The sequence below is a fragment of the Prinia subflava genome, chromosome 11 (assembly GCF_021018805.1).
Source record: "Prinia subflava isolate CZ2003 ecotype Zambia chromosome 11, Cam_Psub_1.2, whole genome shotgun sequence".
Classification (NCBI taxonomy): Eukaryota; Metazoa; Chordata; class Aves; order Passeriformes; family Cisticolidae; genus Prinia; species Prinia subflava.
Window position 1 is genome coordinate 1898689 of NC_086257.1, and position 16300 is coordinate 1914988.

General features: G+C 44.1%; 1 protein-coding gene across 1 annotated transcript in view; it reads left to right on the plus strand.

Moving 5' to 3' along the window:
- Window positions 1-16300, plus strand: part of LOC134555926 (glypican-5-like) — a 339079-nt gene that overhangs the window by 247042 nt on the left and 75737 nt on the right. The window contains exon 7 of the mRNA XM_063407996.1: window positions 30-180. Within this exon, the coding sequence (XP_063264066.1) occupies window positions 30-180 (151 nt within the window). The remainder of the gene's footprint in view (window positions 1-29; window positions 181-16300) is intronic.

Consider the following 16300-nt stretch of genomic DNA (forward strand, 5'->3'; position numbering starts at 1 on the left):
ACCGTGTTGGTTTGTCACTTGTGTTCCAGCTGGATGCTGAGAAGGCGAAGCTGAAGCTGGAGAGGTGGGGACCCCGGGATGCTGGCAGCGGGGCAGGAAGGAGCGAGGAGCTGGAGTCCAGCGGAGACTGTGATGATGAGGATGGCTGCCAAGGATCCGGGGACAGGATGCACACAGCAGGTAAACACAGCTTCTGCAGGCACCTGGTAGCTTGGGAATTCCTGTGTCACAATTGGGTGGTCAGAGCCAAGGCTTACACTGCGTGAATTGCTGTCAAAATCCTACTAACTTCAAAGGATTTGAATCTTAATCTGTGAAAAGCTGCAGTAGAAAAAGAATGATACAGACAGTAACCCAATATAATTTAACACTTGGAGTGCAGATAAAAGACTTAAATGTGGAGTGAATGATGTCTGCAGTGGAATCTGGATCACAGGAATGCTGAAGAGCCTTCCTTGATAATGTGGGCTCTTCGGATAAATAGAAAATTGATGACCTTATAGAGTATGCTAAGTGTTTGTATAAGCATTTATTTACTGCAAAATGATGGTGAAGGATGATCATCCAGAGTTGGCTCTATGTATATTCTTACATATTCAATATATTCTTGAAAAAAGCCATAGGAAATACTGTGGGGTTTTTCCCCAGTGGTGAGCTGCTGGTTAAATGAAATTTCTTGATAGTCTGAGATATTGCATTCTGCAATATTTATTCATTAAATTACTTGGATAATATGTCATCGAGTGTAGAATAAGCTTCAGTATCCAACAACTTCCATCAACATACTGGCAATATAATCTGTAGTTAAATCCTTTCAGTAACTTTAATAAGAAGTAAGATGTTTCTAAATACTTGATTTTATTGGTTTACCTCATCTCTAAGTCCTGATTTGTTTTATGTCACCAAAATGTAACTGGTTTAATTTGTTGTAGTGTAAATGTAATGTAGATCGGATGTGTAAATACCTGAAATAGAGGTGTAAGAGTGCTCCAAACAATGCTCATTGGGATAGCAGGAGCTCAGGTGGGTTTTAAACTGCTGCTTGGCTCTGCTGAGATAAATGCCTTTTCTTTTTGCCACTGAGTAGAGAGGGGGAGGAGGTGGCTCATCCTCAGGTAAGATTTGCAAACATGCTGTGATCAGCTTGTGGTCAGGACTTCAGCTGTCCCTGTTGTGTTTGTTCAGGAAAACCAAGCTTGAAAGATGTACTTTGGAATGTGTGCAGAGTGTTCCAGGTAATTGCAGTAGCAGCTTTAAAGACTTGAATTTCAGTTTGCATTGACAGCCTGTATGATCAGGGTATCATCACACAGGGACACTGTTTTTGAAACTCCTTAGGTAATTACAACTGAGAAATCAAGCAGAGCTTTTTCACCATCTACTCTCCAATGTTTTTGAACAAAGGAACTTGGATACAATGTTATTTTAAAACTCTTTGCTTAACTTTTTAATTGTTTACTGTATTTCATCCATAAGCAAGGAACAGACTGGTAGATGCTTTAGACCCTGGGGATTTAGGAAGATAAATGCTGTAATATGATTTCCTCTCTGTGTGGAGTAATAGAAACAAAAGCCAGGTGCTTGGTAGTCTTCAATGAACAATCAAACTATTAATACAGCATTTGGGGAGGGTGTGTATCCATGGACATGGACACTTCCATGGACAATGGCAGAGTTCAAAAATAAAAACCTGAATGCTTTCAAGACTTGACTTTCAGCTGGCTTTAATAATGGAAAGCTATTTAATGTCACTTTTTCTCCTTTTTTGCAATCTATTTAATTAAAATATTTTATGCTGATATCATCCTGGATTTAAAATAATTATATAACTGGCTGTTTCAGAATTTAGCAGGGTGTATATCCAATTAAAAAGGTAGTTACAATAAATTTTAGAAAATGGTATTGATTCATAACAGAAGAATAAGTATTTCATTGTGTGACAATAGTAATGCTCTATCATAATTAGCTTTAAAATATTGTACTCTATACAAGCCACTAGCAGTAAATCTCTTTTCCATATCTGGATACAATTAAGAGATAAAATGCAGTAATCTCATTATGGAGCTGCTTTGCTTTAATAGAATGTTCAAGAAAAACAAACATCAGATTAGTTGAGTTTCCCCTTGCTGCATGTCTGAGATGATGCTGGCAGTTGTACAGCCTGTGAACTCGTATTTCCCGAGCTTAAAACCCCTCCAGTCCAGCCACTCATTGTTTGTGGGAATGGAGTATGGTAACATTGCCTGCTCCCTGCCTGCCTGGAAATGGAGTGGTGAGGGGGCTCTAAAGCTGAATCCCACCTGGAGCCCTGAGTGGAGGGGTGGTGGAGTCAGGGGGAATGTCCTTCCAGGGGTGGCTGAGACACAAACAGGAGTTGGGAAATGCCACCGAGCTCCTTGGGGCGTGTTGGAGCACGGAGCCACACAGCAGAACAAAAGGAGTGAAAAAGGAATAAAAGCCTTTCCAAACACAGACTTTTTGGCAGAGCAGTTGTGCTTTTAACAACAGGCCCATGAAAAACAGAGGAAAATATTTCAATGTCAGCCTCTAAATTGCAGAATTGAGAATGTAGTAAATATGTACTACATCTGTCATTTATTCAAAACGATATGAAAATTATATGTACCGCTCTATCTGTTGAGAGCAGTACAAAAGACTGAGATTGCTTTTAGTTTATGAAAACCCACCGAATGCTCATTTCTTTCCACCTCCCAGAAAAAGAAAAAAAAGAAGCCTTTTCCTTAAAAAAGCCTTATCAGGCTTTTCCTGATAAATGGCCCAGAATTTCACCAGTACCTGGGTTACCACTGTGAAACATTTCTGTTCATGGCTGTTTGTCAGGATCTCCCCAGACAGGGGCCACTGCTGCTGCCCACGTTGCTTTTCTTCTGGCAGAGGGCTGGGCTGCTGGGTTTGGATTTCTGCATGTCCTGAGTGGGAGAGCACAGAATGATTCTGTGTGTATCCAGCAGGTCATGGTAACACCCTTTTCCCTCTGTTGTCTTTTATTCCCTTTTGGTTGGGGTTTGCTGTCTCTGTAGTTTATCTCATCCTGCAATGGACAGTACAGTCCTGTCCTTCTGTTTGTCACCTTCTGGCCTTTGAGACTCATGTTTGCATATCAATTAATGGTTTTATTTTATGTCTATAATTAAGATGCATGGCTGTCTATTAGCTAGTGCTGGGATTTTGTTTATCTTTGTTGCAAATAAGTCTTTCCTTGACCTATTCACTATTACCTGAAAAGATCAACACTTCTTTAATAATAATGGGTTTACTTACCTATTCTGTATCATGTGTGTTTATCCAAGTGATTTTTATAGGAACAAGATAAATTCTCAGGAAACCAGGATTCTCTTCGAAAATTGTGGCTGGTAGGAGAAGCTTTATGATGTCCCATTCTCCCAGGCCTTACCAATTACCCCGAGGATCTCTTCCTGGGGAAAGCTGTGGGAACAGCAGTTTCTCAAGCAGGCCCATGTGTTATTTGTTGGCAAGTACCAACATTTTAATGACAACATCTGTGAATCATCTTTGAACAAAGCTTTGTTAGGAGAGATTTAAGAGGAGGAAAGCCAGCCACATAAATCTTGAGCGTGGATGGGGAAGTTGCTCTGTGGTTTGCCCTGCTGCAGTCCTGCAGGTTTCTAGGCAGAAGGGCAAAGCAGCATCTTAGGCTGAGCTTTGCTGAGCTCAGCCTGCTCACAGAACCACATGGATCTGATCACAGTGTGAGTCCACTGGTGGGAGTCCTTTTCCTTCAGCCCTTACATGGAGGTGGTGGTGCTGCAGAAGAGCGGGGATTGCTCAGTGCCCTGCAGGGCTGGGGGAGAGGAAGGAAAAGAGAGCAGCGAGATTCCCATCGGGTCCTGCCTCTGCTGCCTCCTTTTCAGAGGGGAGGAATGTTTGGTGGGAAGTGGGAAGGAAGCCTGTGCAAGGAATTCCAGTCCCCAGCTCTGTGTGGTGATGAGGCCCCACCCAAGCAATGACAGCCAAGGCTGGGTGTCAGTTCAGGGGGGTGTCTGGGTGATTCACTCCTGAACAAAGGGGGAGATGTTTAGGCCACAGGTAGGCTTAACCCTGAGTTCAGTGCAAGGCCAAGGGCAGCTGTGTGAGCTGTGTGGAGGCTGTGGAGCACTGTGGTGAGGAGGGCTGTGCTGGCACCACTCTGAGCACCAGTCCATGAGCACACCTCATCAGGGCAAAGCCTCCTGTAGCTGTGTCTGAGGCTGGAGGTTCACACAGCCAGTGCAAGACAGAAATTAATCCAAGCTTCTGTCTTGGGGAGCCTGATACATGTTGTGCAAAGTCCCAGGGAGTGGAGCCCGTGCTGGACTGCAGCTGTCCTCTGGCCAGCAAGGCAGGCAAACAGCTCAGGTGAAGGAAAATACAGTTTAGTCCATCCTTGGGCCCTCCTCCACTGAACAGAATACACAGCCCCAAATGTCTGGTGTACTTGAACTTCAGTCTGTGAACCAGGTTCACCTCTCTGAGTTTAGAACCTAGATATGCTTCAAAAAGCTCAGCCCTCAGGTGGGACAGGTGTTCACTCCACTCCTGACATGCCTTGAAACTTGAGATTGCTGAGAAATGGAAATATGGAGCTTTCCTTTTGCCTGGCTCACTGCCTTGTTCTGCACAGAGCTGGGCTTCTGCCGTGTCCCCATCCCAAAAGCAGTGGGTGTCCATGGAGTAACAAGTGTCTGGCCAGTGCTGACCCTCAGGCACAGCAGATTTTATACAGTACTGATAATTGTGTCAGGGCAGGCATTCAATAAAAACACGTCCTGGGACATCCCAGCCAGACTCTGGCCATGCCTGTGGGTTAAATGTGTTTTATCACTGTGATTTTTGCCAAATGCTTACCTAATCCCTGTAACAGTTTTCTTCTGCACTTCTTCCTAATTCCTTCACAAAGCTCCCTCCCTTTAAAAGACCTTTCAGATTGCAGACATCCCAGTTGAACTTCATGCCTTATGTCACAGATAGGGTAGGAATCTGTAACAAATCTACTTGGAACATTCAGATGATATGTTTCCAACTCTTGGCTGTGTAGACAATCCCCATCTTTCTGCTTACCCTTCAGAGTATCAGAAGACATTGTGCTGGTTGTAGATTTCTTATTTAAGGCTTATGAGAATGCCATTTTTGCCCCAATATGCCTTTACAAGTGCAGACAAGTAAATTTTCTTTTTTCTTATTGTCTTCTGTCTGATCTGTATCTGCTCTCAACAGCAATGGAAAGTTAATGCGTTTCTCTGACTGCTTATGAATGTTTTCATTATCAGTTTTTCTTTTTGAATATCAAGATTCTTTAATGCTTTATTATGTTATCATTCTCCCAGCTTGTCTGTCTTTTCTTGGCATCAGTATTACTGTCTGACCTGTCATTTAATCATTCTTCATTTCCATTCACCGTGTCACAGGATGCACTTACACTTGTATTTATCCAAATACGCAGTTGTACAGCTGCTGATTTTGTAATTATTAGTACAAAACATCAATATTCTGAGATCATAATATCTGCTGGCAGTCAGCCATGCTCATCAGCTTCTCATTGCCACACGTCCTCACAGATGATCCTGGCTCACACAAATGCTGCATTTTCAGTGTCTTCTGTCTTCCTGCCTGGAGAAACCTCTCCATCACCCCTCCTCCCCATCCTGCTGCCTTGCTCCCTTTTTCCACATCCTTTGTTGCTCAAGACATTTTATCTCCAGCTCTGTTTTTAGAGAGCCTATAAATTCCTAAATTGCCCTCAGTAAATGCCTCATTCTGTCCTCAAAACAGCACAGTAACAGATTAAACCCTCACAGAAGTTTGACTTTTCAGGAAAACTCCACCTTACTCTTGCCATTTGGGATGGTAGAGACATGGGCCTCTGTCAGGAGGAGTAGAAGCAAACCCTGCCAGCAGTGTGGGGGAGAGGCAGTGCTGGTTCCACAGCTGGCAAATTTCTGGCTGTGGCTTCTTGTTTAGGATGCGCTTTGGGAAGAGACATGGGAGAGGAGAAAACCTGAGAAACCTCAATGATCCAAATGAAAAGCACAGATTTTTGGTTGTTTATTTGAACTTGGGCAGGTCTGGTCCTGAGATGAGTTACTCTGGTGTCACAGTGGTGTCCTGGTGTTCCCTCCTGGGTACACTTGGCTGAGAGACTCTCTGGTGACAGTGGCATTTCCTGCAGGCTCTGCTCTGGCATCAGAGGGCAGCTGAGAGGGGCTTCAGAGAAGGGAAGGGAGTGTTGCAAGGGGAAAGAAGAAGAGAGAGGGAAAAAAACAGACAGAAGGAGTTTTCCTCATCTCTGTCCCTGGATAAATTTATTTTATAATCTGCCAATACTGGAATAAGATATTTTTTGTTCTGCATTACACAGTGTAATTTTAACTGGAATGAACAGAAGAAGAATCTGAGGATTGCTCCTCAGCTTTCCTCAGCATTTACGTGAGTTTGAGGTGTAAAGGAATGGGATTTCAGTTCCTGCAGATTCTCACTCTTAGACCTGAGATGAGAGCTCCCAGCACCACCAGGGCTCCAGCTAAGATCCATTCAAGACAGGAGTTTTTGCCAAGTTGTAGAAGTGACTTTCTGCATGACCAGATAAACACATCCCCTGCAGGGATTTCTCCTAATGCTGATCAGGGCAGTAGCTGGAGGAACAGCAGAGCATGTGCCAGCTCTGTGACTCTCTGAACAGCTTTGGTGCTATCTCTGGTGCCTTCAGAGAGGAAAAACGATAATTGGGGAAATGCAATTTTACCATTTCACCAGAAAAATGTAAATTACAGCACATCTCTGATCATCTTAGCACCATTTAGACAAAATTAAAAGGTAAAGCATTTTAGTTGCTTAGGGTACCTTAAGCCTTGCAGTGCATGTTCTGTAGGAGGAAATTAAACATTGGAAAGATCAAGATAAAGACATTTGGGGCTTAGGTATTTGCAGTAGTTCTGTATAAGCAGCCATGAGGGAGTGCACTGGAGATCACTGAAGGGTAATGCGTTTTTACCAACTTCCTATTAAAAATATTGCCAGTAATCCCTGTCCCTTGAACACACTTACTACAGCAGAACAATTTGCACTGCCCTTGTCAGCAGTATTTTATCTGGTTACTTTCCACAGGAGTAATTCCATGTGTACATCTATTTCTGAGATGGGTTTTGAGAACAGCCCTAAACTGAAAACTCACTGATCTCATTTTCCAATGAGTTCCCACTCAGGAGCATTTCTCACAGGTGTTAATAAAAAGGACTTCTTTTTAAAAGAAATGTCACAAAGCTGAATGGTCCCAAACAGGACCACAGTCAAACCATAAAGAGCATGAACAAAATGAAGCAACTTGGTGTTTGGTGGCTGAAATATGAGCAAGGCAGGTTTCTAAGAAAACTGGCACTGCTAAACACACGAAGCAGAACATCTTGATTCAGGCTCAGAGAGCACTGTGCAGGTGCATGCTCTGAGCCCACAGTCGTGGTGCTTTTTTCTGAGAATGGCATTTGCAAGGGGCAGGCTGGCACCCAGAGTTCACAGGCCAAGCTAAAGGCAGAAGAAATGCAGTCCTTCACATGGAGCTCTCATGGGATGAGTGGTTTAGATCCCTCTGACAAGGAATTCACCGAGGAGCTCAAATATCTTGGTCATGCCACACAGTGGTAGGATAAATGTGAAGGCCAAGGCAATCTGCCCCCAAAATGCCATAAAGCCAGAATTAATTAAGAGCAGTTAACAATGAAAGGTCCTTCAAATGGCTCCGCAACAGATATCCCCTACCATTTAATGGAAGCTCCCTTTAAAATATTAATGCTGTTAGACTATGAGTTATCAAAGCAATCCTGCAAGCCCAAGGAAAACGTTCACCTGCCAGTTGTTTTTTGTGCCCCACAAGGGGAGAACACTCACCTGGCCAGAGCCAGGGGACAGGGACAGGGACATTGTTTCCTGCTCCTTGTGCTGCACCCCTGGCACCTCTGCCCCCTTCCCTCCCCACGTTCCTCCAAGGAAGGAAGGTACTCACATCAAACCTTGGGCCATGTTTCTTGCAGAGGTAAATTCTGCCAGGTTAATGAAGGTAAGGTTAGGAATTACTGCAACCTTAAAGGCTTGAAGAAGCCCTCTGTCATCTCTCAGTGCACACAGGTGAAAGGCAGGTGGTGCAGCTGCTTGGCAGTGGAAATAAAGCTGAAACTTACTGACAAATGAAAATACACTTTCTGTTTCTCCCTGCTGACACCCTCCCTTGTTTTATGATTCATAAGGAAAGCCTAAGCAGTCACTGTTCTTTCAGAGGAGGAAAAGAACTGCTCTGGTTTGTTTTCCCTCTCTTGAACCAATGTTTCATGGGGGTGTTTTGTCTTTGCTTTTGGGGAGAAGCTGCCTTGAGTACACCAGATTCACATTTGGAGGTTTTCTATTCCTTGATTGTCCATTTTAAGGTAAAATAACTCTCCTTAAAAGAGTTCTGTTGCGCCTGAAGCCAGCAGATATGCCATCAGAATGTCTCAGCTGAGAAATTTAGGATCAAAACAAAACCCTGAAAGAAGCACAGTTTAGTTTTACAGTAACAGAGAGCACAGCACAACTGCTCTGTACTCTAGACTCGATTTAGTACAAAAAGTACAGAACTCCAGGCTAAAGTGTGTGACATATCAACAGCATCAAGAATTTATAGGGCTGCATCTGGCTGCCTTGAGATCAAGGTACTTTAAAATAACTTAAACCAGCTGATGATCTTGCATGTCCTTAAATTCCTTCCCTGAAAAGTGTTCCAAGATTAAGCACATTATTCCTCAGCAGGTGATTTTGCATCTGGTTTATCCCAGAGTGTCTCCTGTCTGCTGGTTTAAGAGTGTTTATTTCCGTCCTTTGATCCTGAAGCAGTCAAGTAATATTTCCCTGAAGTCTCCAGTTTGGACAGGACAGCTGACACCTCTCAGTGGCTTTTGTAGGGTGTGTTGGGCTGTAACATCATCCAGGAGCCCCAAACTCAGGAACTGGATTTAACTTGCAAAAGAGGGAAGTCAGAAACCTTTTTGGCTTTATATGAGGTGCTGAAGTGTGGAGCCTGAATCTGTATAAACAGGGTGAAGTCCCTAAATTATGGATGTCTGAGGGTCATCATCATAGTTCTCAGTGATGGAAAAGCCAGATACAGGATCCCACAGCACTTTAACACTGTTGTTAGTCTGGCTTTCTCTATTTGCCTCCAGTAATTGCCTCTCATGTTTACTTGTAGCAGAAGCTTTCATTTTTCCAAATTGCATTCTATTCTTAGTTCAGGCTCCTAAATATCACAATCAGAAAATGTTTTCTTTCCTTGTCTTGCTGTCTTTTAGGATTTAGACAGATTCTCTAACATTCTTTAGGCTGTCTTCTTTAATCTCCCTGTTTTGCTTGTTCTTCTCTGAATGCCTCATAGTTTGTCAAGCCAAATTTGAATTATTTCTGAAATAAAAAACTATGGAGAACCAACCAAACTTTGAATATGACAAAAAGGTATTTTGAAACTAAGAAAATAATTCTGGTTTGGGGCTTTTTTTTTTTTACCTCTTGAGGTATCTTGTGTCACATTAGCTTGTTCATCTTCTAAATAAACGATTCTGTCAAGTTTGCAGATTAATCTTCATTTCAGCAAGATTTAAGTCCATTTCCTGCTTTAGTGCTTTCTGAAATGATGCACGTTCTTGATCCAGGTGTGATTTGCACAAGCTGCCCTCCCTTGCACCAGCAACCTGCCTGGGCAGCTCCATTGCCCACAAGGGGTGAGACAAATTGGTGTGGTGCCCTCCAGGAGAAATGCAATCAGCATTTTGGGAGAGGTGAGAGCAGTGCCTGGGTATTCTGGGGAGCAAACTCCAGCTTTGGAATGTGCAGACATTTCTGTCACTCTGCAGATCAGAAACTCTCACCTGAGCTCCAGAGGAGGGAGGGGAATGTTAGACAGTAGTGAGCAGGTAGCACCCAAAGGAACAACTGCTCTTTCAAAGTTTATTAATTTACCTGTAAAAGTCATTGAACATTCTCCCCATCACCACTTTAGCCCATTTACCATGGCATTGCTGCCCAGTTAGCTTTAATTCACAGAGATCAGCAGGACTGGGTCACTGTGGGCACAAAAACCTCCTGCAATCACCAGAAACTGGAGGGACACGCTGAAATCAGCTGATAAAGCTGTCACTTGCACGGAGAACCTTAGAAATTCTCAGCTTTCCAAACTATTTGCCATTGCTCTCCAAATTAAAGAGATTAAAGAGAATTTGCTACTGCAGCATTGCAACTGCCTAGTAATAAATCATCATCTGATATTTATAGCCCAGAATTAAGACTGGTGACTCAGACACGCCGCTGACCATTTAGCAGTGAAGCCCTAATAACCCAATCTGGAGCAGCAGGGAAAGGAATAGCTTTCTGATGTGAAGTCAGACAAGTAATTTCCTATTTAAAATTTGATTAGATAAAATCTTTTGAACATGTGCTTGTAAAGCAACAGCCTGTTTAAATATGTATGGAGCTGCAGCACAGGCAGGACACTGCTACGACGACAGGCAGCACAAAGAACATTTGCAGTAACCTGAACGTGGAGAGGCAAGCACAGCGCCCTGGGCTAAACTCCATCAGGATAAATCTCCTACACAATAGAAAAACAGCAGAGCTGATGGGGGAAAAGCAGTTTTCTTCCTGTTAAAAACCCACACATTTGTTTCTCTATCGAAAAGGCTTCATTATGAAAAATGGAAACGTTTGTTGTACATATGCAATTGGAAGAATGTTAATTTCAGGGAATATTTTTGTAGGTTTTGAACACAAAAGGGAAAATATTGATTCCAGCTGGAATATTTTGCCCCCTGCAAATAATATATAGCTTTTATAATAATAATAATGTATAGTAAGCTTGATATTTTTAGCCAAAAAGTTCTTCTTGATTTAAAGGCATTACATTCTAAAATTCACAAGAAAGAATATAAAGGCCAGAAAAAAACAAGATGGGGGAGTTTGGCCTGATTCTGACTCAATAATTATCACTGGGAATTTGGCTTTTGTCTTAATGAGACAACAGTGTGAGCCAACAAACAAAGGGCTGGAGCTGCTGCCCTGCTCCCTCCTGTGCAGGGTGGGGACCCCAAGGCTGCTGCAGAGGAGCTGCCCACGGTGACCTGCAGTGAGCTCAGCCTGTGCCAGAGCACAGGAATTCCACTGGCTCAGGTTAAACAACCCTGACACTCTCTTCTTTTAATATCCTGATTTATCTAATTGACAGAGGTCATAGCCACATTTGAAACTCAGCTATTGATAATAAAGTATGCTCTCAAAGCTGGGATGCAGCCCCAAATGTGGGATACAGCTCCATTGCAAGTTCAAGCAGAGAATCCCAGTGCAATAGTTTAGTACAATTGCATCCAAGCAGGAACATTTTATCACTCACCATAAAAGGCACTTGCAGAATAGTCCTGGGAATTGAAATGTTCATTGTATATTTATGCATTAAAAAATTACTATTTTTGAAAATGACTGACTACTCTTGTTTACTGGAAGTTTTTCTCTCTTCATGGAGCTGTACATTTTTTTATTAAAGCCATGGGAACATCGTTCCTTTTATCGAGTCTGTGGTGTGAGCAACATCCATCCATGCATTCCAGGCACTCTGGTCACTCCCTCCTGCACTTGTGTTCATTCCATGGACCTCAGGGGATTTTCCTTGGAATTCTTTGCCTTACCCCTGCTTGCCAGTGTCTCTCCACCCACTGTCCTTGCAGATTTTGTTCCAGCCCTCCAAGGGATGCACAAAATGTGGAACCAGCTGGGCGTGCCTGGGTTTTGCTGTTCCAAAGCAGAAGGAAATCCCTGAGCATCAGCAGAGGCCGAGTCATGAGGCTGTGTCCTATTGAGAGCCTTGGGTTTGGAGGCTTTTCTTGTAGCTGCAGAGCAGGTCTGTGATTGGCACTATCACATATTTATGTGTTTTTCCCCTCAGACATTTCCCCCAGGGTGGAATATGGCACTGCCCTCTGAGAAAGCCAAACAGCTTCTCAGCAAGCTCACCTCCTGTGATGCCTTGGGGCGGCTGCCTAGAGCAGGGGCTGGACAAAATTAAGAAAATAAAGTGGGTATTTATTAAATGCCTTCAAGAGATGCACCTTGGGCACTCAGAGCCTCCCAGAGGCTGCACCCAAGGTGGACGATGGTCACGAGTTTTTCAGACAATTCTAAGTTTGGTCCATTCCCATATCAGGGGTTAATGCTCCAATTACAGCTTCAGGTGATGAAGTCATTTACCCCCAGTTTGCTCCCCCCAATTCACTTTTGTTTATGCTTTTGGGGCCTGAGGCTGTGGGGTGTCCCTGAGTTCCAGGCCCAGAGGGATTGTTGTGTCTGACCAAAGTGTGAAGACAGTAACTAACACTCTGTATGGAGTTTGGAGTTATGGCCTAATGCAGTGCAGGATTTGAAAAATAGAAAGGCTGAAATCTTAAGGCATCACTTACAGTCCAGTCACTGCCTCCACAGTTTCAGTGGCTGCACAAGAACAGCTCCCTCCTCTCTCTCCAAGCCACAGCCCCTGGTGTGTGTTGTTCCCGTGGCCCTCTGACCCTGTGGGGCTGGGAATGCAGATTTCATGGAGCAGTGTTCCCTTGGTGCTGAGGGGGAATCCCTGTGAGGTTCCTCTGAGCTCACATCCCCGTGTGTTCTGTCCTGCTCCAGGGGTTCTGCTGGCTGTGGGTGCTCTGCCCTTGAGCTGGCTTCTCCAAGCTGCTTTAAGCCTCGACATGAACTCCACATGGATATCATGAACTGAAAAGAGCTTTATCAAAAAAGCCCCACTTTAATCAGAGTCCTGACATGTTAGCAGGCCCTTGACAGCTTGTCAGTGAGTGAAAAAGATGCGTGACACTAATGGGGACACAGCAGTGGTTCAGTGTCACACCCAGATGCATCGCTGGGAAATGCCCAGTGGGAGCCTCGTTAATCCAGGAAAAGCCCCAGGAAATCAACGTCCATCCAGGGGACTGTAAACCCCAATCCCTTTGGGCTCACCCAGCAGCCTGGGCACTGCCAGCTGAACTTCTTTAAAATCACTTTGCGTCCTCTCTGTCGAGCACATTTGCATAATCTGCGTCACAACAAAAATTGGAAGTGTGTTGTATCAAAGAAGATTTGAAATTAATTTTTTAAACCGCAGATAAATCATAAACTTATTTTTTGCAAACTATGTGAAAACGCATTGCAAACTGTAAAGAAGTCTATTCAAAGGAGCAAATACACAACCACAGAAAATATTTTTCTATCTGTATAAATACACTGACACCCTATCAATCTGCAGAGTACATCAAAAGGCTTTATAAGAAATAAGCGAATTATAAATTCCTAGAGTGCCAATTTTCTTCCACAGATTATGCAAACATTGTGTGCTTCAAGTAAAGTTGCATTTTATTAAAAATGTAACTCGTGATAAAATAGATGTAACACTTGAATAACGACTTAAAATTTATATTATTCTCACCTTATAAAACAATATTGAAAAAGTGAACTGCACTAACACAAGTGTATTCATTATGCATGAAATCTCTGTTTAGTCTGTAAAATGCAGAGCAGCCAGATAGTGGCCATTTTCTGGTGCTGTAATTACTGTGTCACCATTTGTGAAGCATTTATGTAAAGTAGAATGCTTCTGACTAACCGTGGACAAACTCTCTGCATCTTGTTAAAAATCAAACCATTGTTTTCAAATCCTTGATGTTCTGCTGACACTGGAGCGCAATGTAATCCACCACCACTTACATTTTGTATAATCAAACACAATCCCTTTCTTCCACGTGCATTCTTTTTGGATGGGCTTATGGATTATACACATTAATAATGTAATTTTTAAAAGCAGAAGACTATTATAAAACAGAGATCCTTCTTTATTTGTTGCCTCTTGTTACAAAGAAGGCTTGAATGCTGCCACAGGTGTGTCTTTATTTAAGGGCTCGTCTCCTGTTTTGCAGATCTGTGCCTTATTTTTGGTGCAGGTAACTTCTCTGTGTTTGCTGTGTTCCCCCGAAGGAGCCTTAAGGTTCAGTGTTTGCAGTGATCCTTCCCACACTGCTCAGAGCTGCTGGGTAAATGCCAGCAGGTTCAGAGGGTAAACAGTCAGAAATCCTCCCCTGGCGAGTGTTCGGGTCCTCTGCTCTTCTCCCTCAGCCGTCACACATCCCAGTGATTCCTGGGGGCTGGGATGTGCTGAATTCCCTTCGAGACAGAGGGATCCCCACGCCACTCCTCTCCTTGGGAATCTCCGTGGGCAGGGCACAGCACGGCCTGGCAGTGCCCGTGGAGAGACACAGCTGGGAGAAACAGCTGGAGAGACACAGCTGGGAGAAACAGCTGGAGAGACACAGCTGGAGAGACACAGCTGGAGAGACACAGCTGGGAGAAACACAGCTGGAGAGACACATCTGGAGAGACACAGCTGGAGAGACACAGCTGGAGAGATAGAGCTGGGAGACACAGCTGGGAGAAACAGCTGGAGAGACACAGCTGGAGAGACAGAGCTGGGAGACACAGCTGGAGAGATAGAGCTGGGGAAGCCATAGCTGGGAGAGACACAGCTGGGAGAAACACATCTGGGACAGACACAGCTGGAGAGACACAGCTGGGAGAGACACATCTGGGACAGCCACAGCTGGGAGAGGCACAGCTGGGACAGCCACAGCTGGGAGAGACACAGCTGGAGAGACAGGGCTGGGAGAGACACAGCTGGAGAGACACAGCTGGAGAGATAGAGCTGGGGAAGCCATAGCTGGGAGAGACACAGCTGGGAGAGACACAGCTGGAGAGACACAGCTGGGACAGCCACAGCTGGGAGAGACACAGCTGGAGAGACAGGGCTGGGAGAGACACAGCTGGAGAGACACAGCTGGAGAGATAGAGCTGGAGAGACACAGCTGGGAGACACAGCTGGAGAGACACATCTGGAGAGACAGAGCTGGAGAGACAGCTGGGAGACACAGCTGGAGAGACAGAGCTGGAGAGACACATCTGGAGAGACACAGCTGGAGAGACACAGCTGGAGAGACACAGCTGGGAGAAACAGCTGGGAGAGGCACAGCTGGGACAGCCACAGCTGGCAGGGCTGTGTGTCCATGGCAGGGCTGTGTGTCCATGGCAGGGCTGTGTGTCCGTGGCAGGGCTGTGTGGCTGTGGCAGACCAGGCCCTCTCTGCCTGCCTGTCCTCTCCAGCTGCCCCCCACCATGTACAGCTGTGAAATCTGTTTTCTGCTGGGCTCTGGTGCAAGGCAGCTCTCACAAAGGCGTGGCAGACAGGCTGCATTAACACTGCTCTCCTAGAAGGGACGGCTTTTGTTCTTGGAAAGCGTTAAGATGTTATGAGCTTAACGAGATTTGTCCTGAAAGGAAGTGTGAGAAAATTGCCCAGCATTAATGCCTTAAAATGCCCATCATCAAAAGCATGACGGCTGAACTCCCAGGCAGGAGGTGGTAATGTAATAATTGATGCATCCCTGGGAAGCTCACACCTTTTTCTTGAAAATGCTGCATTAATACTTCTTCTTAAATTCTAAATTGGGCTAGGGTAGTGCAAATGTGTTAATGTGTGCTAAGGAAAACTGGTTGTTACAGGGTGTAGATAAATTTATTTTGATTATTGCTTTATTTAAAGTGAATTCTTTTTAGGAAAAATACACAAACATGATGAAGGTAAATGACTGCTGATTAATAGTACTGTGCACCAACAGTGATGTTTGGCTTATCTTTAACATATTTGTTAGAGTTGGAGGCTTCAATGATACAATTTACCAAAGCAAAGGTATAATTTCAAAATGGATAACAGGAAGCATTTCCCAGAAAGCCAAATTGTGCCTGTGAATTAACAAAGCCTCTACAAGAGAATTGGTCAGATACTTTTAATTTTATTTAGCTGCTAAAGCAGCTGTCTGTACAGTAAAGCAGCTACATGGTTGCACTCATCTTTTTTTTTTTTTTCCTAATAGCTTGTCAAATAATGTTGGGAGTAAATCTCAGGAAGTGGTGAGATGCATGTGGTTAGGGCTTTCTTGGGGGCTTCACTTGAGACAGTTTCTTGAGGAAGAAAACTAACTGGATGTGCTGGCTGGAAGCAGATGTGTGAGCACATGTGGATTAATGGCACTGAGGACAGTTCTCTTTTGAATACTGGCTGAAGTGATGAAGGTTTAAGATCAGGGGTGTGTAAATTTCTGTTTAATGAAATAAATCACCTTTGAGCTGACTGTAATGAGAGTTTGGAATAGCTCTGCAGAGTGGCTGGAGGTACTGCACACCCATG